The sequence below is a fragment of the Sciurus vulgaris genome (assembly GCF_902686455.1).
Source record: "Sciurus vulgaris genome assembly, chromosome: 11".
NCBI classification, from domain to species: Eukaryota; Metazoa; Chordata; class Mammalia; order Rodentia; family Sciuridae; genus Sciurus; species Sciurus vulgaris.
In genome coordinates, this window is record NC_136472.1 from 23,838,825 (window position 1) to 23,865,722 (window position 26,898).

Here is a 26,898-nt window from a genome sequence, read left to right on the forward strand (position 1 = left end):
AGTTTATAATAGTTTAAAATTTCAAGGTATGATTCTTTTAAATATTAGCATGTTAGTTTCAACTTTGCAAACAAATTTTCTTCAAACCTCATGTACTTTCTAAACTGTTTAATTAATTAATTAATTAATTAATTTTACAGACTGCATTTTGATTTGTTGTACACAAATGGGGTACATCATTTTGTTTCTATGGTTGTACAGGATATACAGTCATACCATTCTTGTAATCATAGGGGAAAACCTATGGAGGAAATGATTTCTGTCCTCTATCCATGATCAATTTTCATACCCCTCCCTCTCCTTTCCTTTCTGAAACTGCTTAAAGGAAGAATCTGGTGCTGTGCTTTTAATTTATGGGCAATATTAGATGATCTTCAAATGATAACCAATTTCCATTGTAAATTTAAACCCTACAATTTTTATATATTTCCCTTACAAATTATAAAATTATATTAAAATATCTGTTCCAATGGGGGAAATTACTAGAAATTTTCTTCTGTGCTAGGCACAGAGGCATCACCTGTAATACCAGAGACTCAGAAAGTGAGGCAGAAAGATCACAACTTTTAGAATAGTGTGGGCAACTTAGAAGACCTTGTCTCAAATAATGAATGAAGAAATAAAAAATAGGACAGAGGAGTAACTCAGTAAAGTGTCCCTGAGTTCAATTCCCATAACTACCACACATAACATTCCAAAAAATGCTTTACCTTTTCTATCCTTATATGATTAATTTTTTGTTTAGTCATAGCATCATGTGAAATTAATGTGCAATAATTTGCAAAATCAGCTTACTCTTATTGAGTATTTTAGATATTCACTGTTTCATATGATAATGCATTATCTTCAGGATTAAAGGTTTTCCATGTCATTTCAATCTTAGAATAAATTTTTAAGATTGGGGTTACTATTACAAGTCTATGACTCTGAAAGTATTTACCCATATGTTTTGAAAATGATTGCATGAATTAACCAGTTTCATTGTGATATTAGTAGATATAACTAATAAACAGCCTGATTTTTAAGATACATATTTCTCCTTATGCCAATCCAATTTCCAGCTTATTTGTGTTTGTTAATACTGCTTAAAAACAATGCCAACATTGATATTTCCATTTTCTTTTGATCCACTCTTAGTAAAACTGTTCATAATGACTGTGCACTGATTCTTGTAGGTCGGGCAGGTGGGCCACCGGTACTACTGCTATGGTCCAATAGAGGAGCGAGGAGCAGGGAGGATTGTTTATGAAATAGTCACACTTGACTATTTCATGATGGAGTTGAAACTGCTAGCATTTTGGTAGTCAAAAATGAACAATTTTTTATTGAATTGTTATTTTAATAAATTCAGATCAGGACAAACCTTGCTTACAGAGTGTAGAAACTTCCTGAATACCTCTCACTCATTATCTCCTAATATTATCCTCTTATATTTTCAAAGATACATTTGTCAAGATGATGAAAAAACATGGATATTTTAATCTTAACAAATTTTAAATAATTTCAAATAATCTTATTTTATTTATATTTAAGTGATTTCATTCGGCTGCTGTGTTTGTTCTGCTGTAGGAATCTTAATGATAACTGAATTTAAGACAATTACTTTTTAAAGATGTGAAATCATGAACCATGAGCATGCAGTGTTCTCCATTGCCAATATTTTGATGCAAATTTTAAGTGTTTCTTTATATGATTGATGTGTTGGTTTCTTTAGATGTGATGTATGTTTCAATTATTTCAATTCCAGAAACAGTACTGCTTTTAGAGCACTTCAGATAAAGTAGGGAGAGTGTATATAAGAAACACACCAAAAATGTCCAGCGCACCTAGTGGTTGCTAATTAAAAAGGATAATGCTTCTGCAGATTTTCCAGTGCAGAGTGACATGCCGTCCTTAGCCCACATTCAATGGAGAATCCAAACAACGTGACTAAATTCATCCTTTTGGGCATTACAAAGAATCCAGAGCTGAGGAGAATGCTCTGGTTTGTTTCTAATCATGTATGTGGTCACAGTACTGGGAAACCTACTCATCGTGGTGACCATAAGTGCAAGTCAGAGTCTGAAGTCTCCCATGTACTTTTTCCTTGCTTCCTTGTCCCTCATGGATGTCACCTACTCTTCCGTCATTGCCCCCAAGTTGATCGTGGACTCCCTCTCTGAGAGCATTGCCATCTCCCTGGAGGGCTGCATGACCCATCTTCGCAGAGCATTTCTTTGGAGGTGTGGGGATCATCCTGCTCACCGTGATGGCCTGTGACCGCTACGTGGCCATCTGCAAGCCCCTGCACTACAGCAGCATCATGAGTCCTCGAGTGTGCTGCCTGATGGTGGGAGGGGCCTGGCTGGGCGGATCCATGCACGCAACAATACAGCTTCTCTTCATGTACAGAATACCCTTCTGTGGCCCCATGTCATCGATCACTTTATGTGTGACTTGTTTCCACTGTTGGAGCTGGCCTGCATGGATACCCACGTCCTGGGTCTCTTGGTCATCCTCAACAGTGGGGTGATGTGTGTGACCATCTTCCTCATCCTGCTGGCCTCCTACGTGGTCATCCTCTGCTCCCTGAGGTCTTATAGCTCTGAAGGAGGCACAAAGCCCTCTCCACGTGTATTTCCCACCTCCTGGTGGTGGTGTTGTTCTTTGTGCCATGTATTTTCTTGTATGTGAGGCCTGTGGTCACCTACCCCATAGACAAGGCGATGGCTGTGTCCTTTACCATTGTGGAACCAATGTTAAATCCCTTGATTTACACCTTGAGGAATGCAGAGGTGAAGAGTGCCCTGAGGAAACTATGGGTGAAGTGAGGGGCCCTGGTGGTCACTAGATTGCATTCCAAGCAGTGCATTTTCCTTACAAAGCTGATGGAGTCTTATCCTCCCCATAATTCCAATCCACTGGGCATAGGCAACCAGATTCATCTTTAAATTTTATTTTATTCATTGTTTGTTTTAGTTATACTTGACAGCAGAATCCATTTTTAACAGACAAGTCAAGATAGTACACACACAAGTCCTGTGCAACCATGATATGCCTCTAGGGCCTCACACAAGTACATTCTGTACTGCCTCTCCTTGTCCTCAAAGGAACACTTTCAAATTGAATTTTATTTTGAACAACCCGAGTCTTCCCAAGTTTAGGTGTTTAATTAATTTATTTAAACCCCCCCTCATCTCTTTTGTTTTGTTTTGGTACTGGGGATTGAGCTCAGGGCACTAGACTACTGAGCCACATCCCTAGCTCTATTTTGTATTTTTTATTTAGAGACAAGGTCTCACTGAGTTTCTTAATAGCTCACTTTTGCTGATGCTGGCTTTGAACTAGCAATCATCCTGCTTGAGCCTCCTGAGCCACTAAGAATGGAGTCTTGTGCTACCATGCTAGTCTTAATTTTCTCTTTGAGATGATCTTTCCCAATGCCTTTGCTTGGCTGGTTCCCTGCACTCTTTTCCCTCCAAATGAACTCCTGCCAGAAAAGAAAAGAGAAGTATTCCTGATGACTTTCCCCACTCCTGCCCTTTAGCTGTCCCCCATTTCTACACCCAGGTTGTAACCTCAACATCTGCAATCACATACCTTAAAATACTTCTTGGGATTCAGGTTCTGTTCCTGGCTCCCTAAATCATAATCCTTGTCAAGGCAGGGATTACTTTTTTTCCTTCTCGCTGTAGCCTCAGTGGTTAGAACATTCCTGGTCACCCAGAATGCTTAATAAATATTATTGGATGCCTCCATGTCCAAAACAGACTTAGGGGTTTCAAATATTTGCGAACAACCATAAAGAGTGGGAAGGAAAATATTTATAAGCACTTTCGGGATTAGAAGCCCCTCAGTTGACATACTGCCAAGTGTTCCTTTTGGAAAGACTTTTCATTTTTTAATGTGTTGTTTAATACAAAGGTCAAAGTATGCCAAATTCTCAACTATCTCTTGATATTCTTCAGAGAAGCATAACAAGTTTCACTTGTGGTCAAGTTAAGATGCTTTAAAATCAAGGGTCTATGTCTTGAAGTCATGTATTCTCCATGAGAATGGAGAAACTGTGTAGACTTTATTTATTTATTTACTTATTAATTTTATTGGTTCTTTTTAGTTTTGCATACCTAGACCTATTTATTTAACGATGGGAAAATGATTTTGCTGTTGCCTTCAAGATGTATTTCCAAATCCAAAGAATGTTCATCTTCTCCCTGATGCTTCCATAAAAAGGACTAGGAAGGCACTGATGAGGTTTCCAGCCACTTCCCCTGATGAGGTACATGGGAAGCCTAAGGTCCTAGCATGGTTTAGCAAACTGTTTCCTTATTAAAACAAATATGCATGATATATGGGAGGGCAACAATTTCAGCATGAGTTATGGTTTCAAATATAGTACATTTAAATCAATATTTTTTTGAAATAAACTATGTATGTGCAAGAGAATCTAGCTCTAATAATCCCCCAATCATATTTATAACTTCAAGATTCATTTGTTCATTGATAAACAGTTGCTGAGTTTATAACAAAGTTTCAGATATTTTGCTAGGAGGTTGGGTTACAGCAGCGAATAGAAAACTCACCTTCCTTGTGTCTCAGATCTTATATGTTAGTGCAGGAGACAGACAACCTATGAGATGAAAATCGATGTCATAGAGCCATCGCGTGATAGATCATCGTAATGGAGTAGTGTGAAGGGGGACTTGGGTGGCGTGCTACAGAGTGTGGCAAGGGGGTCTTTCTGGAAAAAAAAATTAACTAAAATCTGAATGATGAGAAGAACCATCCTCAAACATATCCCGCGGGAAGATAAAATTTGCAGAGTGAAACCTGAAGTGAGGAATGTGTAGGTAATCAATGCACCTGCTGTTGGGGTGGGGTGTAGTACCAGGGGAGAGGGGAAAGGCAGGCCAGGCCCTGGAAGACAACGCTATTATTATTAATCCTAAGTTAGAACAGAGCAGTGGCATCAAGACTCTATTAGTCTACAACTAAAAATCAGATCTGACATGGATTTATAGATGAATTTAGAAACAGCATAAAAATCTTTGCATACAACTTTCATTTACCCTTTGCTGTATCATTAGGAGAACATAATATTTACTGCATGATAGCAATATTTTGGAATTAAATATCTAGATTCATTTTACATTTCTTTACATTGTCACAGAAGAAGAAATGATCATGATATGATAATTGGTCTGTGTAAGATATTTATGTAGAGCATTTTCTTAGTTTGATTATAAAGTTAAAATGGAAGATCAAGAATGAGATTCCTAATCTTAAATATGTATACTCTGCTTGATATTTCTAAGTATCACTAGTAGGATCAGAACCTACAGTTTTCTCTTACCAGGAAAAAGAGCTGTTCTGGTAATTCATGCTGAAAATATTGCTGACCTTTTAGATTTCAAAAATTTCTTGTCTTCTTGGTTCTATAGATCCCCATGTTAATTCACATTAAATACTTTTACTCAGTCTATTGCATTAACTTAATAGCTCAACACTTTCTTTTTCTAACACATTCACTTCTGGAAAAAATCTTAATTTTTTCTGTAGTAACTGATTCTTACCAATAATAGCTTTTAAACCATATGATTTTCTGTGTATTAGAATTTGAAAAATTTAATATTACTTGTGATCTAAGATGTAGAAAGGTAGGAGCATAAGGGCACTTTAACTGGAACAATAATATCTACCTTTTGAAAAGGGCACACATAAAACATAATGGTAACTCTTCTGTTTTGGATATGAGATGTCCACTCAAATCTCAGTAGGTGTGACAATGCAGGACTGTTCAGGTGTGAAAGGATGAGATTATTGAGAGTTTGTGAGGTTGGGTTAATCAGTGAATTAATCCATTAACATGGATTATTGGAGGTGCCCATAGGCAGGTTAGGCTACAGGTGGAGTAATCAGGTTACTAGGGACATACCCTTGGGACCTTTATTTTATCCCCAGTGTGAAGAACTGTCTGCATCCTGATCAACATGTCCCTGAATGCTTTCCTCCACCATGCCCATTCACCATGATGATCTGCCTCACCTCCAGTTCAGAGCTATGAAATCAATCATCTATGAACTGAAACCTCTGAAACCATGAACCCCAAATAAACTTTTTATCTTCTTGTGCTGTTTTATTCACAGTGACAAAAAAAATTTTTGACTAAAACAGTAACTATTAAGTGGACTTGCCTCCCATTTCATAAGAAAACTTAAGCCATCAAAAAGAACTTCTACTCACCCCACAGCTGCTTGTACTGATCTACCAGCATCTGTTCACTTAGGTCCTACCTGAAGCTGCACATGAATCATCTGTGTACCACTTCAGATCCAGTGAAGCCACTTGGCCTGTGTACTGGACTTAGGTTTCTCCTCCTTGTTTACACAAGGGCGATGATCTAACACTTGATTTGATGTTTCTTCTTTCATTTACCTTTCCTTTTCCACAGGATCATTTATGTTAGAAAACAATCAATCTCTTCTCTTGAAAAATCTTCCTGTGACTCCACTTCCTTCATCAGTTACTACCTTGTGTCCTCTTCTTTATAACAAAACTCAAGAGATCGCCATAGTGCTGTCTCTCATCTCTCTCCTATTTTTATACAAGCCCTTTTCAGTCATGTTCCCTTATCTAAGACTTCCTGAAAGTCTGTTCTGAAGAATATCAAAGGACCCCTGTGTCATTTAATTTAATAGCCATTGCTCATTTCTCACCCTAAAAAAATTCATTAGAAATTCTTAACCCAGGTTTTGTTGACCTACTATGTTAACTGACCAACGTTCTCAAATTAATATCTCCAGCCAGACTTATTTCTTGATGCTGTAATGTGGAAATCCAACTTTCTCCATGGCATTCTCCCTGGAACAGATAATTTCTCAAACTGAACAAGTCCCAATCTGTCCTCCTGGTTCTACCTTATTCCCAAGTCTATTCTACACGCAAAATGTTCTGTCAGTTCATGGCACATTTGGTCTATGTCACATGTAATATCTAGTCTGTCGGGAAACCCTGTGGACTCACCTTTCATCTTATTTCCTCAATTCAATCTCTTTTAATGACTTTTAGAGTCATCACCTAGTTCCAAGCCACCACTGACTTTCGCATGAACTATTGCCTACTCTCCCTACTTTTATTTGGCATCCTCTGTTCTTATATTTGATCCTCAGCACAGCACTCAGAGTTGTCTTTCAAACTTGTAAGTCAGATTACACCACACTTCATGACAGTCAGGGTAAAAGCCCTTACGATCATTTCAAGTTCTGACAACCACAAAAAGGCTAACCCTTTCTCTCTTTGAACTCCTCTCTTACAATTGATGCCTTGGCATTTTCCCTGAAAACTCTGGTAAATTTCTGGTTCTCCAACTGTTAAGATCATCCTTTCTAAAAAAAAAAAAAAAAAATGGTATTTGGGAACTGAACTCAGGATGCTTTACCACTGAGTCACAACCCTGACCCTTTTATTTTTTTATTTTTAGATGGTATTACCTAGTTGCTTAGGGCCTCACTAAGATGCTGAGGCTGACCTCAGTCTTCTCATTCTCCTGCTTCTGCCTCCCAAGTTGCTGGGATTACAGGTGTGTACCACCGTAAATTTGTGCTCTTGAGGTAGGGCTTACATAGATCATTCTCTTGTCTGTCTGCAATATATCCCCCTACCTTCTGCATTGCTAACTCACTAAATGTTAACTGATTGAAAGGGACAATACTTTAGACAGTTCTCCCCTTAGACCTAATCCAATGGGCTTGACTCCATATTTTGGATTAATTTTGTTGAAATTTTCAAAGTTCTTGTTAAGCATCTAGAATTGGGCAGTGGTTCTCATGAAGTATGTCAGTCAACAATCTAGGGCCTGGACTGCATCCTAGATTTTCTCTTTTTGGGTGTGTGTTAGTCAACTTTCAGTCACTCTGAACAAAATAACTGACAATAACACAGAAGGGAAAGTTTATTTTGGCTCATGGTTTCAGAGATTTTGTCCCACGGTGAACCAGCTCCATTGCTCTGGGCCTCAGGCAATGCAGGACCTCATGGTGGAAGGGCATGGTAGAGGAACTCTGCTCAACTTATAGAAGGAATGAAGTGCAGAGAGAAAGGAAGGAAGGGGCTACAGACAAGATATATTTACCAAGGCCATGTCCCTATTGATCTCTTTTCTCCAACCATGTCCCACATGTCTATATTTGCCACTTACTCCAGTACTCCATTCAAATTGTTAATTCATTAAAGGATTCATCCACTGATGATGTTAGATCCTTCATAATCCAATCACTTCTCAAAAGCCCCAGCTTCAGACATTGCTGTATTAGGAACCAAGTGTCCAATACATGAGCTTTTGGGACAGTCTAGATCCAAATCGTACAGGGTGTTCTCCAACATTATATCCTATCCATGGTGTCTACCAGGTGTCATCAGAAGCTCTTGCTGTTGTACCTAGGAAGTCATCCTAGGTCATATGACCAGAACTATTACTCAAGGATAATTCATTATTTCTTGATATGATTGCACTACATTGGTTGTTAGAGTGGTATTAATATACAGATTTGGGACACATAGGAGAAGTACAGAGTTCTGGACTGCAAATGTTCCTTATTCTCTTAGCATTGATCATGTGTGTATGTGACCTCATGAGTTTTTTTCCTGCTTCTACTCAGACTTAATTGCCAACCTCTGTACTGCAGAAGGTAGTAGGATTACTCCAGACATTATTTATCCTGTTTGTCCCTACTATGGACACTGAAGGAAGTCACTCCAGCCCTTCCACTGTCCCTATGGCAAGTATCAGAAACTTCTGTAGGGATTACTGTGTATATCACCTTCGTGTTCTTTCAGGATCATTTATTCTGTGATGCTGACTTGCAACCCTCTCCTCATCCTAAATTGATGAGCTCTGTTTTCTATTGGATGCGATGGCATTATGTGTTCCCATGATCTTCAGTCATGGTGATGAGGGATATAACTTTCATAAATTGGACCACTTTTTTTTTTTTAAAGTAGTCTCTTCATCTTTTCTCTATTTTACCAGCTGGTGACAGAGCACAGAGGTCAGGTATGTGAATACACTTAAAAAAAATGCATTCTATGAATTTGATCATGACCTTTCAAGTTCAAAGGAAGACAAAGACAGAAAATATGTAGTTTTATACTTTTTTATTACAAGCCCTTTAAATTTGGCATGACCTAGAAAGGAATCACTAGAAAGGAATTCACATTTTCTTGCATTAAGTTATCATTAGATTTACATTATAATCATCATTAAGAAAATATCTTTTAGGAGACTTGGAAGATGGCAGCATAGAATAGTTTGCATGCCCCAGCTCCTCTGCAGTTCAGTATCAAAACAGCTGGAGAATAGCTACTTAGTGAACGTGGGAGATGGACAGAATGTATTGAAGTTCATATTGGGCAATCAGAGTTTTGAGGAGACTCAGAGCCTCTGGTTCCTGGAACAAAGAGTGAGAATTTTTTAATCAAGTCTAAACTGGTACCCTAGCCAGTGCCTGAGCAATTTAAAGGGAAGGGGTTACAGAAAGAAAAATAAAGACACATCTGACAAAATTATGACAAACAGTGGTAGAAAGTAAAGTCAGTTTGGATTCAGCTGAAACCAGAACTACATAATGCTGTGTGAGAAATACTCCATTTTTCCTAATTTATAAGTGAACAATTGTTGCAGGGAGCAATCCTGTTGGGGATCCCTAAGTCTGCACCTTAGGAAGAATATAATCCCCTGCATTTTATCTCCCCTGAAGATAATAGCAATAGCATCATGTAAAAATGGCTTGTTAGCAAGACTTATGAGTAATTTATACACTGAATCACTGCAAGCCCAAAACTAGCAAAATCTGCTGCCCAACAGAGGCAATGGATCAAGGCCCAGGAGCACAATGCTTCTCCTAACACATTGAAGACTCCCAAGTGCACACAGAGAGCCATTCCCATGTCTGACTAGGCACAGTCCTGTTGCTTATGGGATGTCTTGATAACAACCCTCTGCAATAGAAGGGGACCCATGAGTTCCCAGACCAGTCACTGAATTTTCAGAGCTAACTGTATGCTCCTCTGGGACAGAAACAGGGGTGTTGATTTTTGATTAATCCCAAGTTCACAGTAATTCTCCCTGCTCAACAGGAAATCCTTGTGTGCATAGAAAATTGCTGACTGTACCAGTGAGGTCACTGCAAATCTAAAACTTGCAAAACACAATGCCCAGCAGGGGTAATAGAGAGAGATAGGTCAGATCCACTATCCACTAAGGACACTCACCCACTGGATTATTGAGTGCACACAAAGCACCATCAACATCCACATCAGAGAGGGTTCCACTAGACAAGGGACATTGTTTCGCCAGCTCCTCTGCAATAAGTGGGGGCCCACACGTTCCCAGGGCAACTATGGAGTCTTTGAAACCATCTAGATCTGCACCAGTGGAGGATGGGGTGAAATATTTGTGATCAACCCAGTTCTTGGTGCTTCCCACTATACACCAAGGACATGCAAGAGCAGACAAAACTGCTGCCTGCACCAGAGAGGGATCCAGCTATCAGGCTTGAAGGGCACAGTCCCCAGATGGTCTGCTGGCTCACAGGACCATAGTAAAACAACTCAAATTGCCTATGGTCAGATGAGAGGAAGTTGAGGTGAAGACTAGACATACAGGATACAGGGCTGAACTTGCTGAACTTCACAGTTTATTGAAGCAAGATCCTGATCCTGGAAAAAACAAATATAGAAGAACCACTTCAATGATGAACACAGTGTTGAGATGCTGTCTTCCCCTGCCCCACTCTAACCAAAAGCCTTTCAAAGGGTATATAACCAAGGTTTGGACATTGGTCATGTCTCTGACACCTATCTGATTTCAGGTCTGGAAGCACCTGAAAGTATATATGTTTAAAACCTTGGCAAGGGGAACTTTTAGTATTTTTTAAATGTGTTTTGATTTTGCCTGTTCTTTCCATACTTTTACATAAATTTAAGTATTTAAAATTTTATTAAATTCAATTTATCTTCTCTCTTATTTTTAGTCTTTACCATATTTTTCATTTGTTTTTCTCTTATATTCCAAATTCCTCCCCAATACTTTATTTTTTTTCATTATTTTCTCCCTCCATTTCCCTTTTTCCATACTAATTTCACATTAGTTTTTATATTTTCTATTATCTTCTATTAGAAGATATTTCAATATAATCACTCCTCCTTTCTTCTCCCTTGGTTAACAAAGCAGTGAAAACACTTTCAATACATTTTTGTTGTATGTTGACAAGTGGTTTTGCTTTTGAACTTCAGTTGTTCCTGTTGGCTATCCTATCCTCTCAAAGTGAAGCTGGGAATTAAACACAGCACTTTGAGCACTTTTGTAATGGGTGCTTTCATGCTAACATCAACCCCAGGCTCCAGGGAATATCATAAGGAAAAGCATCTCTCTCTCTCTCTCTCGCTCTCTCTCTCTCTCTCTCTCTCTCACACACACACACACACACACCACATACACACACACACACACACACCTCACATAAAGGTACTAGAGGCATATCCATCCAGCAGAACAAATTTCAACATACAACAAGATAACAAGTGAAAAAAGGCAATGAGAGGCATCCAAAAGCTCAAAACTCCCCCCAAACTAAATTCAGAGATAATGAAGTGGGGAATGTCAGATGAAGGATTCAAGGAGTTGACTGGTAAAACAATCAATGAATTAAAAGATTTAAGAAATGAAGTAAAGTAGGAAACACAGGATATGAAATAGCATTTCAATAAAGACATTCTGAAAAAGAATCAGAGAAATATTTTAAAAATGAAAAATTCAATTAAACAAAAAATTCAGTACAGAGTGTCACCATCACATTAGATCTAGCATAAGAAAAGACTAACAGGGCTGAAAGATAGATGCAATAATTAAAACACTCAGTATTCAGAAAAATAAATAAGAAGCTATGAACATAATTGACAAGAATTATGGGATAACATAGGATGGTCAAACGTAAGAATCCATCCCTTGAGGAAAGAGAAGATACAGACTAATGGCACAGAGCAGTTATTCAGTAAAATGATAACAGAAAATTCCCCTATTCTCGTGAAGAAGATGGACATAGCATTACTGGAGGCATTTATAACTACAAAAGATGGATGACAAGAAAAAAATTTCTCCATGACATTTAGTAGTTAAAATGGCAATACTTCAGAAGGAAGAAAGAATTTTAAAAGCTGAAAGAGAAAAATTCAAAATCTCTTATAGAGGCAAACCTATCAATGAAACAGGAGCTTTCTCAGAAAGGAGGGTATGGAATGACATACTTCAAATTCCCAAAGAAAAGTATAGCTGAGGTAGATTAGTATACCCAGCAAAGCCATCCTTCTGAATTTAATGGACAGTAAAGATAGACATAAGATGCAGGGATTCCTGACCACTAAACCAGAATTTTAGAAGATACATAAGGAACTCTACACAGAAGAGGAAGATAAAAATCACCAATAGATCATGGGAAAGAATAAACTCATGTTATAAAATTAAGTAAAGGAGAACTAGGAATAATTCAAACTTAGAAATAAAATGATAGTAACACATATTAACACTGAAAGGAAATGGTCTTAACTAACCAATTAAAAAATACAAACTGAATCAGCATACTACAGAGATACAGCCACATCAGTGTTCATTGCTGCTCAATTCACCATAGCCAGATTGTGGAACCAACCTAGATGTCCTTCAATTGATGAATGGATAAAGAAACTGTGGCATATATATACAATGGAATATTAGTCCACATAAAGGAATGATAAAATTATGGCATTTGCAGGCAAATGGATGAAATTGGAGAATATCATGCTAAGCGAGATAAGCCAATCTCAAAAAACCAAAGGACGAATGATCTCGCTGATAAGCGGATGATGACATATAATGGGGGGTGGGAGGGGTTAGCGTTAGAGTTAGGGTTAGGGATGGGGGCAAGAATGGAAGAAGGAAGGACTGTATAGAGGGAAAAGAGGGGTGGGTGGGGAGGGGGAGAAGGGGGAAAAATGGCAGAATGAATAAAACTACATTGCCCTGTGTAAATTTATGATTACACGAATGGTATGCCTTTACCCCATGTACAGAGAATCAAAATGTATCCATTTTGTTTACAATAATATATATATATATATATATATATAATACAAACTGGCTGATTACATTGAGAAAAGAGAATTATATATTGTCTTCAATAAGCACATTTTGCAGGAAAAAACATTCGCAGACACAAAGTGAAAGGATGGAAAATGATATTCCATGCAAGTGGAATCTAAAAGCAAGCAGGAGAATCTTTTCTAATATCAAGAAAAGCAGACTTGAAGTCAGAAGTAACCAGAAGAGACAAAATAGGTCATTATATATTAGTTAAGTGAATAATTCAAAAAGATGCAATAATTATAATTCCACTCTGAAAATTGGAAAACACAATTTCATTAAATAGACATTACTAGATATAGAGACTAACAGACCTCCATTACAATAATAGTGGGAAATACCAATGCATCTCTTTCACTAATAGGCCATTAAAATCAGCAAAGCCCTTTCATATTTAAGCCTTACTATAGATAAATTAGATTGTTCAGATATCTACAGAGTATTTTACCCACTAACAACTGCATATACTTTCTTTTCAAATACTCATGAAACTTTCTCCACAATTTATCTTATATTACATGATAAAATGAACCACAGAATATCCAAAAATATATTTAAATGATCTCTTGCATTTCATATAATAATGGAATGAAATTAGAAAAAAAAATAATGACTACAGGAACTATATAAACACATTGGTAATAAACAATATACTTTAGAATGATGAATGGGCCATTGAAGAAACTTAGAGGATAATTTAAAAATACCGTGAATTAACAAAGATGGAAACACAATATCTGGGTTTCTGGCTAATAGCAAAAGCAATGCTATGAAGGAAGTTTGGAGCTGTGAGTGCCTACATTAGAGAAAGAGACAGAGAGAGACAGAGAGCAAGCATACAAGAGAGCTCAAATAAGAAATCTTAAGGTCTTAGAAAATTGGATCTGTCACTAATGACATACAAATAAAATAATAATAACAATAAAAAGAATCAATGAGACAAAAGTTAGTTCTTTGAAGAAATAAAGATTAATAAACAGGTCAAACTGAAAAGACCCAAAACAAAAAATAAGGTCCAAATCAATAAAATTGGAGATAAAACTGGGAATATCTCACTTACCCATTTGTGTACAATGAATCAAAATAAATTAAAAAATAACTGGGGAATATTAGACACCATTGGAACCCAGAGAAACATTGGGGAGTACTTTGAAAATGTATATTCGAATCAATTGTAAAATATAGAAGAAATGAGTAAATTCTGAGACACACTCGACCTATCAAAACAGAACCAAAGGGAAATAGAAAGCCTAAGTAGACTAAACAACAAGTTGTTTTATTCAGATTTTTCATGGATGTGACAAAGAACAATTTAAAAGAAGGAAAAGTTTATTTGGGAGATCATTCATTCAGAGGTCTTGGTCCATTGACAACAGGCTCTATTCCTAGGGGCTCAGAGTGAGGCAGGACATCATTGTAGGAAGAGTGTGGGTAAAAGAAAGCAGCTCACATGATAACTAGAAACCAGAGAGGGAGACTCCACTTTGCAGATAGAAAAATCTATATATCCCAAGAGCACATCCCCAGAGACCCACCTCCTCCTGCCACCTTCAGTTACCACTCAGTTAATCTCATTTTGATATAAATTCACTGATTGGATTAAGACTTTCGTGATCCAATCAGTTCTCTAAAGCTCCTAACATTGGCTCATACATGAGCTTTTTGGTGGGGTACCTCACATCCAAACCATAACACAAGTCATGAGAAAAATATGTAATAAAAGTCCTCCTCACTATCCCACGCCAAAAGCCTAGGACCTGATCAAATAACAGTTTAATTTTGCTGGATCTTTAAAGAATAACTAATCCCCATTACTCTTTACATTATTCCCTGGAATTGAACTTTAGAAAATGCTTATAAACTCATTCTATGAGACCTGTATCACCTTGGTACCAGAACCAGATAACAATAGTTCAATTAAGATAACTGCAGGCCAACTGTATTGATGAACATAAAAAAATGCTGTAGAAAATATTAGCAAATCAAATTCAACTATGCCTTAAAAATATTACACAACAAGAAAAGTTAGTTTCATGCCAAGGTACAATTATCATTGAGCATAACACAGTTAATAAATGTAATATGCTACATAAGTAGAACCAAGGGAAAAAATCACAGGATAATATCAATAGATGTAAAATATCCTATGACAAAATTCAACAAACCATTTATGATAAAAACTTTGAAAAAAACTAGGGATAAAAACAACTTAACTTCGTAAAGAATATAGATGACAAACTCAAAGCAAACATCACACTGAATGGGGAAAAACTGAAAGTATATCCATTAAAATCAGGGAGAAGACAAGAACGCCTACTCTCACCACTCTATTCAATTATAAGTGTTTAAAATTTTAGTCAGAGCAATTATGCTACAGAAATAAGAGTTTACAGATAGAAAAATGAAGTCAAATTATTCCTATTTGCAGTTGATATGATCCTGTCTATACTTCTAGAGCAGACAGACACATTCAACAAAGTAATAGAATATAAAATCAGAATAAAAAATGAGGATTTTAATACTGTAATAAGGAATCCACTGATAAGGAAATCATGCAAAATAGCTAACAAACACAGAAACAACAGCACTGACAACAAAACAAAAAAACACCTAGATATAAACCTACCAAGGAAATGAGGTGAAAGACGTCTGTAACACAAACGTAGAACTCTGAGGGAAGAAGACACTAGAGGAGGAAAGCCTCCCCATATACTTGGATAGATAGAATTAATAATAAAATGGCCATATTTCTAAAAGATGGTCAACAGATTCAATGCAATTTCCATAAAATACCAAAAATGTCAGGAAACATACCCTGGAGAAGACAGGCTTTTAATAAGTGATCCTGGGGAAAACTAGATGACCATGTGTTGAAGAATGAAAGCAGATCCCTACCTCTCATCCTGTACAAATTAAAACTCAAAAGGGATGAAAGATCTAAGAAAGACCAGAAACTTTGCAAAAGTTAGAAGAAAAAGTAAGGGAAAATTCTCAACATATAGCTCAAACAAAGACATCTTGAATATGAACTCTAAAGCTCAAGAACTAAGAGAAAGAATTAATAAATTCGATGTCATCAAATTTGAAACCTCTGCACAGCAAGGGAAAATGGGTAACTGAGAGAATGAGAGAAAATCTTTGCTAGATTCTCTTCTGACAGAAGCCTCTTCAAGAATATTAAAGAACTCATAAAACTCAACATTAAAAACAAAACAAAACAAATAATCCAAACACTACATGGGAAAATAAACCAAATAGATACTTTGACAGAAAATATCCATATGAAAAAATGTTGAACAGGTTTAGTAAATAGGAAAGTGCACTTGAGATTTCATTTCACTCCAGTTAGAATGGCAAAGCATGAAGAATACAAATACATCCTAACAAGGATGCAGTGGGGGAAAAAGAACTTCTAATACACACCTGGTGGGAATGTAAATTAGTGCAGCCACTATGGAAATCAGTATGGAGGTCCTTCAAAAAGTCAAAGATAGATATTTCTTAAGATTGATTATACCGCTCCTTAGTATTATACAAAAGAATTAAATGAGTTTATTTTAGCGATACATGCATATCCCTGTTTATTGTAGCACAATTCACAATGTCCAACGTATGCAATCGGACTATGTGTCAATCAATGGATGGATGAGAAAAGTATGCCTGAAGAGCAGGAAGTATCTTTCTGTGCTATGATGGGACAATGAACAAGTACATCAGTGCCTCCACGAAGTTTAATTCTAAGTCTCCATTAATAAATCACTACGTGAGACACTGACTCAGAAATTTTGTATTACAATCTTTAGCCTAATGGTTTATTTTATGTTGAACTAAATGTAAACTAGGGTTCCTGCAAAAAAAAATTGATTGACTTGGTTTCTGCACATCCTAGGGTTAAACCCTGATTTTACAGATGATAATGTTTTGCATAAATAAAATTGACTCTCCCCATTTCCTTCATAATAACAAAATGTTTTTTTCTGAGAAATTGCATAAGATAATATTAGATTATATGGTATATGCCTGGTTTGAATACAGGCTTTTTAGCAAAACAATATGAGAACAACAATAAGTACTAGAGAGTTGGATACTGAGTCAAACTCTGGTTGTGAAACATTTTCTATAGACTGAGTAATAAAGAATCCCAAAGAACAGACAGATCTTCAGATGTTGAGCTATCTGTCTCTCTTTCTCTGGAAAATTATTAGTAATTTTGTGATTAACAAAATGATGATAAAGTATTTGTAATCACTGGAATGTTGGGTAAATTCTGGAAGAGGCAATGATTCTTCTCTTATCCTGAAGTTTGTATAGATCTTTGACTGTGCTCCCTTGGTCTTGAAATTTGTCTTTTCTGAGATGAAATATTTTTTAAAATACTTTATTTTTTTCACAACTGAGCAAACATTTCTTACCATTAGCTTCCCTACTCCATTTCCAATTTATTTTCACTATTACCCAGCTGGTTCACTCACAGAAACAGAAAAGGAAGCATTATAGCACGCAGGGCAATAGAACAAAAGTAGAAGATGCTTGGCAGTGAGCTAGAACCAGGGTTCCATAATGTGTTGAAGTTTCTGTTGCCGAGTGATATTTTCAAAATATCATCCAGAACAGGTGTGCGACACATGTTAGGTAATTATTCTGTATCAAGACACACAGGTAAAATCTCAACTAAAAAAAAAAATAACACTTTTAATTCTATTACACATGTAAGTGTTGTATTTGGGCTTTAACTTTTTCCTATGAATCACACCCATTCTGAAATTTGGTTGGGGTGCAAATACATAAAATGTGTAGAGTACAATGTTTGCAGACATGTAAAAAAATTTTCAATCACAAAAATTATTTGTTATGGATCCTCCTGAAGGGGTTTGAGGAAACTAAGTCCACATTTTTCCCCAAGCTTCATTCTCAGTGCTGTGTTCTCTAACATTAAACAGACCTTAACATCTTTTCAAAATACTTTTTTCAAAAAAATTTCATAGAACCAGAAAAAAGTACTACAATTCATTTGGAAGAACAAAGACCCAGAATACCCCATAGCAATCTTGACGAAACAGAGTAATGCTAGAGTTGGTATGTTGACTTACGCCTCTAATCCAAGCAGCTTGGGAGGTTTGAGAAGGAGGATCACAAATTCAAGTTAACCACAGAAGTTAGCAAGGTTCTAAGCAATTTAGTGAGGAATAAACAATAGAAATAAATAATAAATGCAGTTGAGTGGTTAAGTACCTTGGGTTCAATTCCCTGAACCAAAACAACAAAACAAAACAAACACAAAAAAGTAATGCTGGAGGCATCACAGTACCTGATCTCAAATTATGCTATAGAAGTATAGCAAAAAATAAAAAGAACCAGCATGGTATTGCATCAAAACAAATGTGGTGAAGAGCAGGGAATGAAAACAGAAGGCACACAGGCAGACCCACATAAACACAGTCAATTCATACATGAAGTAGGGTGCCAAAAACTATATGTTGCATAGCCTTTTAAACAATGGACATGGGAAGCAACTGAATATTCATAATTAGAAGAATGAAACTAGATCCCTAACTCTCGACCCTGTACAAAAGGTCAAATCTAAGTGGATTTAAAGACCTAGACTAGAAACTTTGCATCTGCTAGAAGAAAACATAGACTCTATGCTCTAACATATTGGCTCAGGAGCAAACTTCTTTAACAAGACCCACAAAGAGAAGAAATAAAACCAAGAATCAATGAGAAGAATGGCATCAAATTAAAAACCTTCCGCACAGCAAAAGGTTTGATAAATAGCATGAAGACTTAACATATAAAATGGGAGAAAATCTTGCCAGCCACTCCTGTGACAAGAGATTAATATTCAGAATATATAAAAATTTTTAAAATTGCTTAACATACAACACACACACACACACACACACACACACAAACTCAATCAACAATGCGCAGAAGAACTAAAGAGATATTTCTCAAAGAATAAATACAAATGGCCAAATACTATATGAAAAAATGTTCAGTATCTCATAGAATTCAGTGAGATGCAAATCAAAATTACAGAGATTTCATGTCCAGCCAATCAGGATGGCAATTATCAAGAATATAAATAATAATAAATGGTGATGAAAAATAGTACAGTCATTCATACATTGTGTTGGGACTGTAATTCAATACAAATGCTCTGGAAAGCAGTATGGAGATTCCTCAAGAAACTCAGAATGGAACCACCATATGACCCACCTATTCCATTCCTTAGTATTTGTTCAAAAGAACTGAAATTAGCATACTATAATGATGCAGCTATATCAATGTTTAAGCAGCACGATTCACAGTAGCTAAATTATGGCACAGCTGAGGTAACCATCAACAGACAAATGGATAATAAAATGGGCCATATACACAATGACTTTACTCAACCAAGGAGAAGAATGAAAGTATGGCATTTGTTGCGAAATGGATGGAAATGGAGAATATCATGCCAAGGGAAATAAGCTTGACTCTGAAAATCAGGTTTTCAGTTGTTTCTCTCATGTTTGGAAGCGAGAGCAACTTATGGGAAAAAGTTGGGGGGGGGGAATGGATACCATAAAGAAAACGAAGATCAAAAGGAGATTGAGGGGGAGAAAAGCATGAAGGGAAAGGGGAGGATATGGAGAATGTATTTGAATAAATTATACTACTGCATATATAAACATACCATAGTGATTTCCACCTTTATGTATATCTATCTCCCAAATTAAAATTACATAGATCAGTGAAAGGTAAACTAAAAGAGTAGAAGAAGCAGAATATGGGAAGGGAGAAGGGAAGGGAAAGGGGGACACTGGGGATTGAGATGGAGCAAATTAAATTTCACTGTTCATGATTATGTCAGCATGAACTCAATTGTTATGTACAGCTATAACACACGAACAGAAGTGAAACACAAGAAGAAAAAAGAAAAAGTGAAAATATAATCTGTAGTCTTTGTGATTTTAGTTTTAAAATCATGGAATCTCAAATCAACTTCTGAGAGTACTTTTTGATTGACCCTTAATCTCTGCATATGCATGTGTTCTTCTTTAATAGGCACTCTTTACAACCCCAATTCTAATGCAATAACCATCATCCTATGAATAAACACTGCCCTCTTTCAGATCTCAGGTCTTTTTAAATTTCTGATCTTGGATTTATAGGTACACAGGCATTACACAAAGGTACACTGTTCCATCCCAGTGTATTCAGTGTTCTATTCCAGAACAGGAAGAAAAAATCTTCAAACAGAAATACAGATATTTAAAAAGAAAGAAAGAAAGAAAAATATTCCTTGGGGACATAGAGATTTACAAACACTTGAGGAAGTGTAAAACAACACAAAATTTTGTCATGGAAAGTCATGCTAATGGAAAAATTCCAAGTCCCATGGGCTTTTGTGAGGTAGCTGTATGAATTTGTGATCTCTCAGGGAAACCTCTTCATATTCCAGTGGAAATCAAGAGAAGGCTTTGCTTTTCTATTTTTTCCTGAGATGTTGAAGGCAGCACTAAAAGTGTAGTGAAAACACTGTCCCTTTTGACTGCTAGGGATACTCTTCCTGACCCACTTAGAGGCAGAATGAAGAGTTGGAAATAGCCTTCATATTTTTGGCACCATTGAATTGAATTTCTCTTCATTCAGGATAGGAAGTTATCATCACCAGCATTCTCAAGAAAATGATATATGGTGAGATTCTTACTTCACAGATTTGCATTTTCAATGGGAATTTCGAACTGTGATTCAGGGCTAAAAAGTGTGGGTATTGTGGCCAGGTACCATATTTAATGCAGTGGATGAGCCTATCAAGACTGTGTGCACTTGAGGTAACTTACTAATCTTTCTGGCTCTCAGACTCCTCATCTTTAATGGGAACTGAATTTCCAAGTTTAAAGAATGTGCATGCGTATGAAACAATACATAGAGGCCCACAGAACAGCACTTGATCCCTAAAAGATGCCCAATAAACAAAAAGTCTCACAACAGCAGCTATTTTAAAAGAATCAAATCTTTAAAAGTCCAGATGGGGTGGTGTAGTTAGAAGAATCTATTTCTTCAAAAGTAATGAAATTAGAGGTTTATTTAGATTTTCATCTTCAAGTTAAATCCAAGTGACTTAGAAATGTTACAAGTGCACATTTTTTGTTCTAGATTTCCAAGAGCATGCTATTTGATCTTTCTAAACACACTTTCATTGATTCTTTATCTTCTAATGTTTTCTCTGTCCTTATATTTCAGACTAAAATATGGAATTTTCAGAGGCCTTACGAAGAATGCTGATATGTGGGTGTGATAAATTCAAGAGCTCTCAACCATACCTTTCACAGTTATTGATGTAGATGTGGTATTTATTATTTCTACAACCACAAACTGGCAAATGAAAATGGGAGGACTCTAAAGTAAGAAATAGGTACTAAAATCACAGATTAGAGTCCTCTGATTTAGCTCTGTCTATTTAACTTTCCTTAAGTGCATTTGATATCACAAGTAGCATTAGGTTCCTGCCTGAGAATTGTTTAGGAAAGATCACAGTTGGTGGAATTCTAAACTTCTTTGATTTTAGCTGTTGTTTCTTGGTCTTTCCCTTAAAATACTAAGACAAGAGGAAAAAAGCAGGCTCATACATCCATTGGGAAGAAAAGGTGGAAACAGAGAAATGGATTTCTTTTTCCAAAATCCAGAAATATTAAGAGTATAAACATTGAGATATTGAGTGAAATCAACAGAGCTACATTGAAAGGGAAGGAAAGATACTGAAATCTGAAAGGAACCTATTTCCCTGGTAGTTATGAAAAAGAATATGGTGTGAGAGACAAATGAGAAATAAACCATTTATAGGTGAATAATAATCCTGAATAAAAAAATATGGCGGATTGAATAAGCTTGCAGGTAGAGTAATCACAAAGGTTTAAAATTATTAAGATTTTAAGATTTTAAATTATTCTTTCAATTTGTGAAAATATTTATTTAGAAATCATTTATTTAGAATACAAATGCAAATGTGAACAATATACACATATATATACATATAAATACAGCTGAACTTTACTGCTTGAATTAGAGTTACAAAGCACTACTTATGTAATGAAGTTAATCCTAATCCCTGTTTTAGGTTTGAATGTTGTATGTGCTTCAACTTGAAACAGAAGTTCTGCTATTTTTTGAAGGATGGTGGTAGAATGGGTTTTGATTAAAATGAATGAGAAGGAAATAATGGGCAAAGTGGGCAGTGGAACACAGGCAGGTAAACTTGTCAAGGTCACTGCCCTAGGAGATGGCCCACCACCCACAGTTCATGCTGCCATGGGGTACTGAGCAATCTCAGGAAGACTCAGCCTAACCAAGGGCATGGCTTTTGAGAAGAGAAAGGTCATCAGATATTCAAGGAGAAAGATGAACAGAATGTAATAGAATGTGAATTTACAATTTATATCAAAATACATGCATAAAGCATGGGGAGTAATGGGCCATGGTATAGCTATTCATACAAAGTTTACAAAAAAAGTTTATAATAGTTTAAAATTTCAAGGTATGATTCTTTTAAATATTAGCATGTTAGTTTCAACTTTGCAAACAAATTTTCTTCAAACCTCATGTACTTTCTAAACTGTTTAATTAATTAATTAATTAATTAATTTTACAGACTGCATTTTGATTTGTTGTACACAAATGGGGTACATCATTTGTTTCTATGGTTGTACAGGATATACAGTCATACCATTCTTGTAATCATACCTATGGAGGAAATGATTTCTGTCTCATTCCATGATTTTTCATACCCCCTCCCTCTCCTTTCCTTTCTGAACTGCTTAAAGGAAGAATCTGGTGCTGTGCTTTTAAATTTATGTGCAATATTAGATGATCTTCAAATGATAACCAATTTCCATTGTAAATTTAAACCCTACAATTTTTATATATTTCCCTTACAAATTATAAAATTATATTTAAAATATCTGTTCCAATGGGGGAAATTACTAGAAATTTTCTTCTGTGCTAGGCACAGAGGCATACACCTGTAATACCAGAGACTCAGGAAAGTGAGGCAGAAAGATCACAAATTTTAGAATAGTGTGGGCAACTTAGGAAGACCTTGTCTCAAAATAAATGAATGAAGAAATAAATAAATAGGACAGAGGAGGTAACTCAGTAGTAAAGTGTCCCTGAGTTCAATTCCCAGTAACTACCACACACATAACATTCCAAAAAATGCTTTACCTTTTCTATCCTTATATGATTAATTTTTTGTTTAGTCATAGCATCATGTGAAATTAATGTGCAATAATTTGCAAAATCAGCTTACTCTTATTGAGTATTTTAGATATTCACTGTTTCATATGATAATGCATTATCTTCAGGATTAAAGGTTTTCCATGTCATTTCAATCTTAGAATAAATTTTTAAGATTGGGGTTACTATTACAAGTCTATGACTCTGAAAGTATTTACCCATATTGTTTTGAAAATGATTGCATGAATTAACCAGTTTCATTGTGATATTAGTAGATATAACTAATAAACAGCCTGATTTTTAAGATACATATTTCATCCTTATGCCAATCCAATTTCCAGCTTATTTGTGTTTGTTAATACTGCTTAAAAACAATGCCAACATTGATATTTCCATTTTCTTTTGATCCACTCTTAGTAAAACTGTTCATAATGACTGTGCACTTGATTCTTGTAGGTCGGGCAGGTGGGCCACCGGTACTACTGCTATGGTCCAATAGAGGAGCGAGGAGCAGGGAGGATTGTTTATGAAATAGTCACACTTGACTATTTCATGATGGAGTTGAAACTGCTAGCATTTTGGTAGTCAAAATGAACAATTTTTTATTGAATTGTTATTTTAATAAATTCAGATCAGGACAAACCTTGCTTACAGAGTGTAGAAACTTCCTGAATACCTCTCACTCATTATCTCCTAATATTATCCTCTTATATTTTCAAAGATACATTTGTCAAGATGATGAAATAAACATGGATATTTTAATCTTAACAAATTTTAAATAATTTCAAATAATCTTATTTTATTTATATTTAAGTGATTTCATTCGGCTGCTGTGTTTGTTCTGCTGTAGGAATCTTAATGATAACTGAATTTAAGACAATTACTTTTTAAAGATGTGAAATCATGAACCATGAGCATGCAGTGTTCTCCATTGCCAATATTTTGATGCAAATTTTAAGTGTTTCTTTATATGATTGATGTGTTGGTTTCTTTAGATGTGATGTATGTTTCAATTATTTCAATTCCAGAACAGTACTGCTTTTAGAGCACTTCAGATAAAGTAGGGAGAGTGTATATAAGAAAACACACCAAAAATGTCCAGCGCACCTAGTGGTTGCTAATTAAAAAGGATAATGCTTCTGCAGATTTTCCAGTGCAGAGTGACATGCCGTCCTTAGCCCACATTCAATGGAGAATCCAAACAACGTGACTAAATTCATCCTTTTGGGCATTACAAAGAATCCAGAGCTGAGGAGAATGCTCTCTGGTTTGTTTCTAATCATGTATGTGGTCACAGTACTGGGAAACCTACTCATCGTGGTGACCATAAGTGCAAGTCAGAGTCTGAAGTCTCCCATGTACTTTTTCCTTGCTTCCTTGTCCCTCATGGATGTCACCTACTCTTCCGTCATTGCCCCCAAGTTGATCGTGGACTCCCTCTCTGAGAGCATTGCCATCTCCCTGGAGGGCTGCATGACCCAGCTCTTCGCAGAGCATTTCTTTGGAGGTGTGGGGATCATCCTGCTCACCGTGATGGCCTGTGACCGCTACGTGGCCATCTGCAAGCCCCTGCACTACAGCAGCATCATGAGTCCTCGAGTGTGCTGCCTGATGGTGGGAGGGGCCTGGCTGGGCGGATCCATGCACGCAACAATACAGCTTCTCTTCATGTACAGAATACCCTTCTGTGGCCCCAATGTCATCGATCACTTTATGTGTGACTTGTTTCCACTGTTGGAGCTGGCCTGCATGGATACCCACGTCCTGGGTCTCTTGGTCATCCTCAACAGTGGGGTGATGTGTGTGACCATCTTCCTCATCCTGCTGGCCTCCTACGTGGTCATCCTCTGCTCCCTGAGGTCTTATAGCTCTGAAGGGAGGCACAAAGCCCTCTCCACGTGTATTTCCCACCTCCTGGTGGTGGTGTTGTTCTTTGTGCCATGTATTTTCTTGTATGTGAGGCCTGTGGTCACCTACCCCATAGACAAGGCGATGGCTGTGTCCTTTACCATTGTGGAACCAATGTTAAATCCCTTGATTTACACCTTGAGGAATGCAGAGGTGAAGAGTGCCCTGAGGAAACTATGGGTGAAGTGAGGGGCCCTGGTGGTCACTAGATTGCATTCCAAGCAGTGCATTTTCCTTACAAAGCTGATGGAGTCTTATCCTCCCCATAATTCCAATCCACTGGGCATAGGCAACCAGATTCATCTTTAAATTTTATTTTATTCATTGTTTGTTTTTAGTTATACTTGACAGCAGAATCCATTTTTAACAGACAAGTCAAGATAGTACACACAAGTCCTGTGCAACCATGATATGCCTCTAGGGCCTCACACAAGTACATTCTGTACTGCCTCTCCTTGTCCTCAAAGGAACACTTTCAAATTGAATTTTATTTTGAACAACCCGAGTCTTCCCAAGTTTAGGTGTTTTAATTAATTTATTTAAACCCCCCCTCATCTCTTTTGTTTTTGTTTTGGTACTGGGGATTGAGCTCAGGGGCACTAGACTACTGAGCCACATCCCTAGCTCTATTTTGTATTTTTTATTTAGAGACAAGGTCTCACTGAGTTTCTTAATAGCTCACTTTTGCTGATGCTGGCTTTGAACTAGCAATCATCCTGCTTGAGCCTCCTGAGCCACTAAGAATGGAGTCTTGTGCTACCATGCTAGTCTTAATTTTCTCTTTGAGATGATCTTTCCCAATGCCTTTGCTTGGCTGGTTCCCTGCACTCTTTTTCCCTCCAAATGAACTCCTGCCAGAAAAGAAAAGAGAAGTATTTCCTGATGACTTTCCCCACTCCTGCCCTTTAGCTGTCCCCCATTTCTACACCCAGGTTGTAACCTCAACATCTGCAATCACATACCTTAAAATACTTCTTGGGATTCAGGTTCTGTTCCTGGCTCCCTAAATCATAATCCTTGTCAAGGCAGGGATTACTTTTTTTCCTTCTCGCTGTAGCCTCAGTGGTTAGAACATTCCTGGTCACCCAGAATATGCTTAATAAATATTATTGGATGCCTCCATGTCCAAAACAGACTTAGGGGTTTCAAATATTTGCGAACAACCATAAAGAGTGGGAAGGAAAATATTTATAAGCACTTTCGGGATTAGAAGCCCCTCAGTTGACATACTGCCAAGTGTTCCTTTTGGAAAGACTTTTCATTTTTTAATGTGTTGTTTAATACAAAGGTCAAAGTATGCCAAATTCTCAACTATCTCTTGATATTCTTCAGAGAAGCATAACAAGTTTCACTTGTGGTCAAGTTAAGATGCTTTAAAATCAAGGGTCTATGTCTTGAAGTCATGTATTCTCCATGAGAATGGAGAAACTGTGTAGACTTTATTTATTTATTTACTTATTAATTTTATTGGTTCTTTTTAGTTTTGCATACCTAGACCTATTTATTTAACGATGGGAAAATGATTTTGCTGTTGCCTTCAAGATGTATTTCCAAATCCAAAGAATGTTCATCTTCTCCCTGATGCTTCCATAAAAAGGACTAGGAAGGCACTGATGAGG

The 26,898-nt window shown here is 36.7% G+C and overlaps 2 protein-coding genes and 1 pseudogene across 3 annotated transcripts in view; all 3 read left to right on the forward strand.

Moving 5' to 3' along the window:
• Nucleotides 1–26,898, forward strand: part of LOC306639796 (olfactory receptor 4A5-like) — a gene marked incomplete at both ends in the record, with an annotated part of 343,811 nt that overhangs the window by 98,251 nt on the left and 218,662 nt on the right. The gene's annotated exons all lie outside the window — the stretch shown is intronic.
• LOC306639172 (olfactory receptor 4C6-like) lies at nt 1,908–2,810 on the forward strand (annotated as a pseudogene). The gene has a single exon. The product of its transcript is annotated as an olfactory receptor 4C6-like (transcript).
• LOC306639171 (olfactory receptor 4C6-like) lies at nt 24,560–25,468 on the forward strand (the record flags this gene model as incomplete). Its single annotated transcript, XM_079102575.1, has 1 exon — nt 24,560–25,468. One exon carries the CDS (start codon nt 24,560–24,562, stop codon nt 25,466–25,468), a length of 909 nt encoding a protein of 302 aa, XP_078958701.1.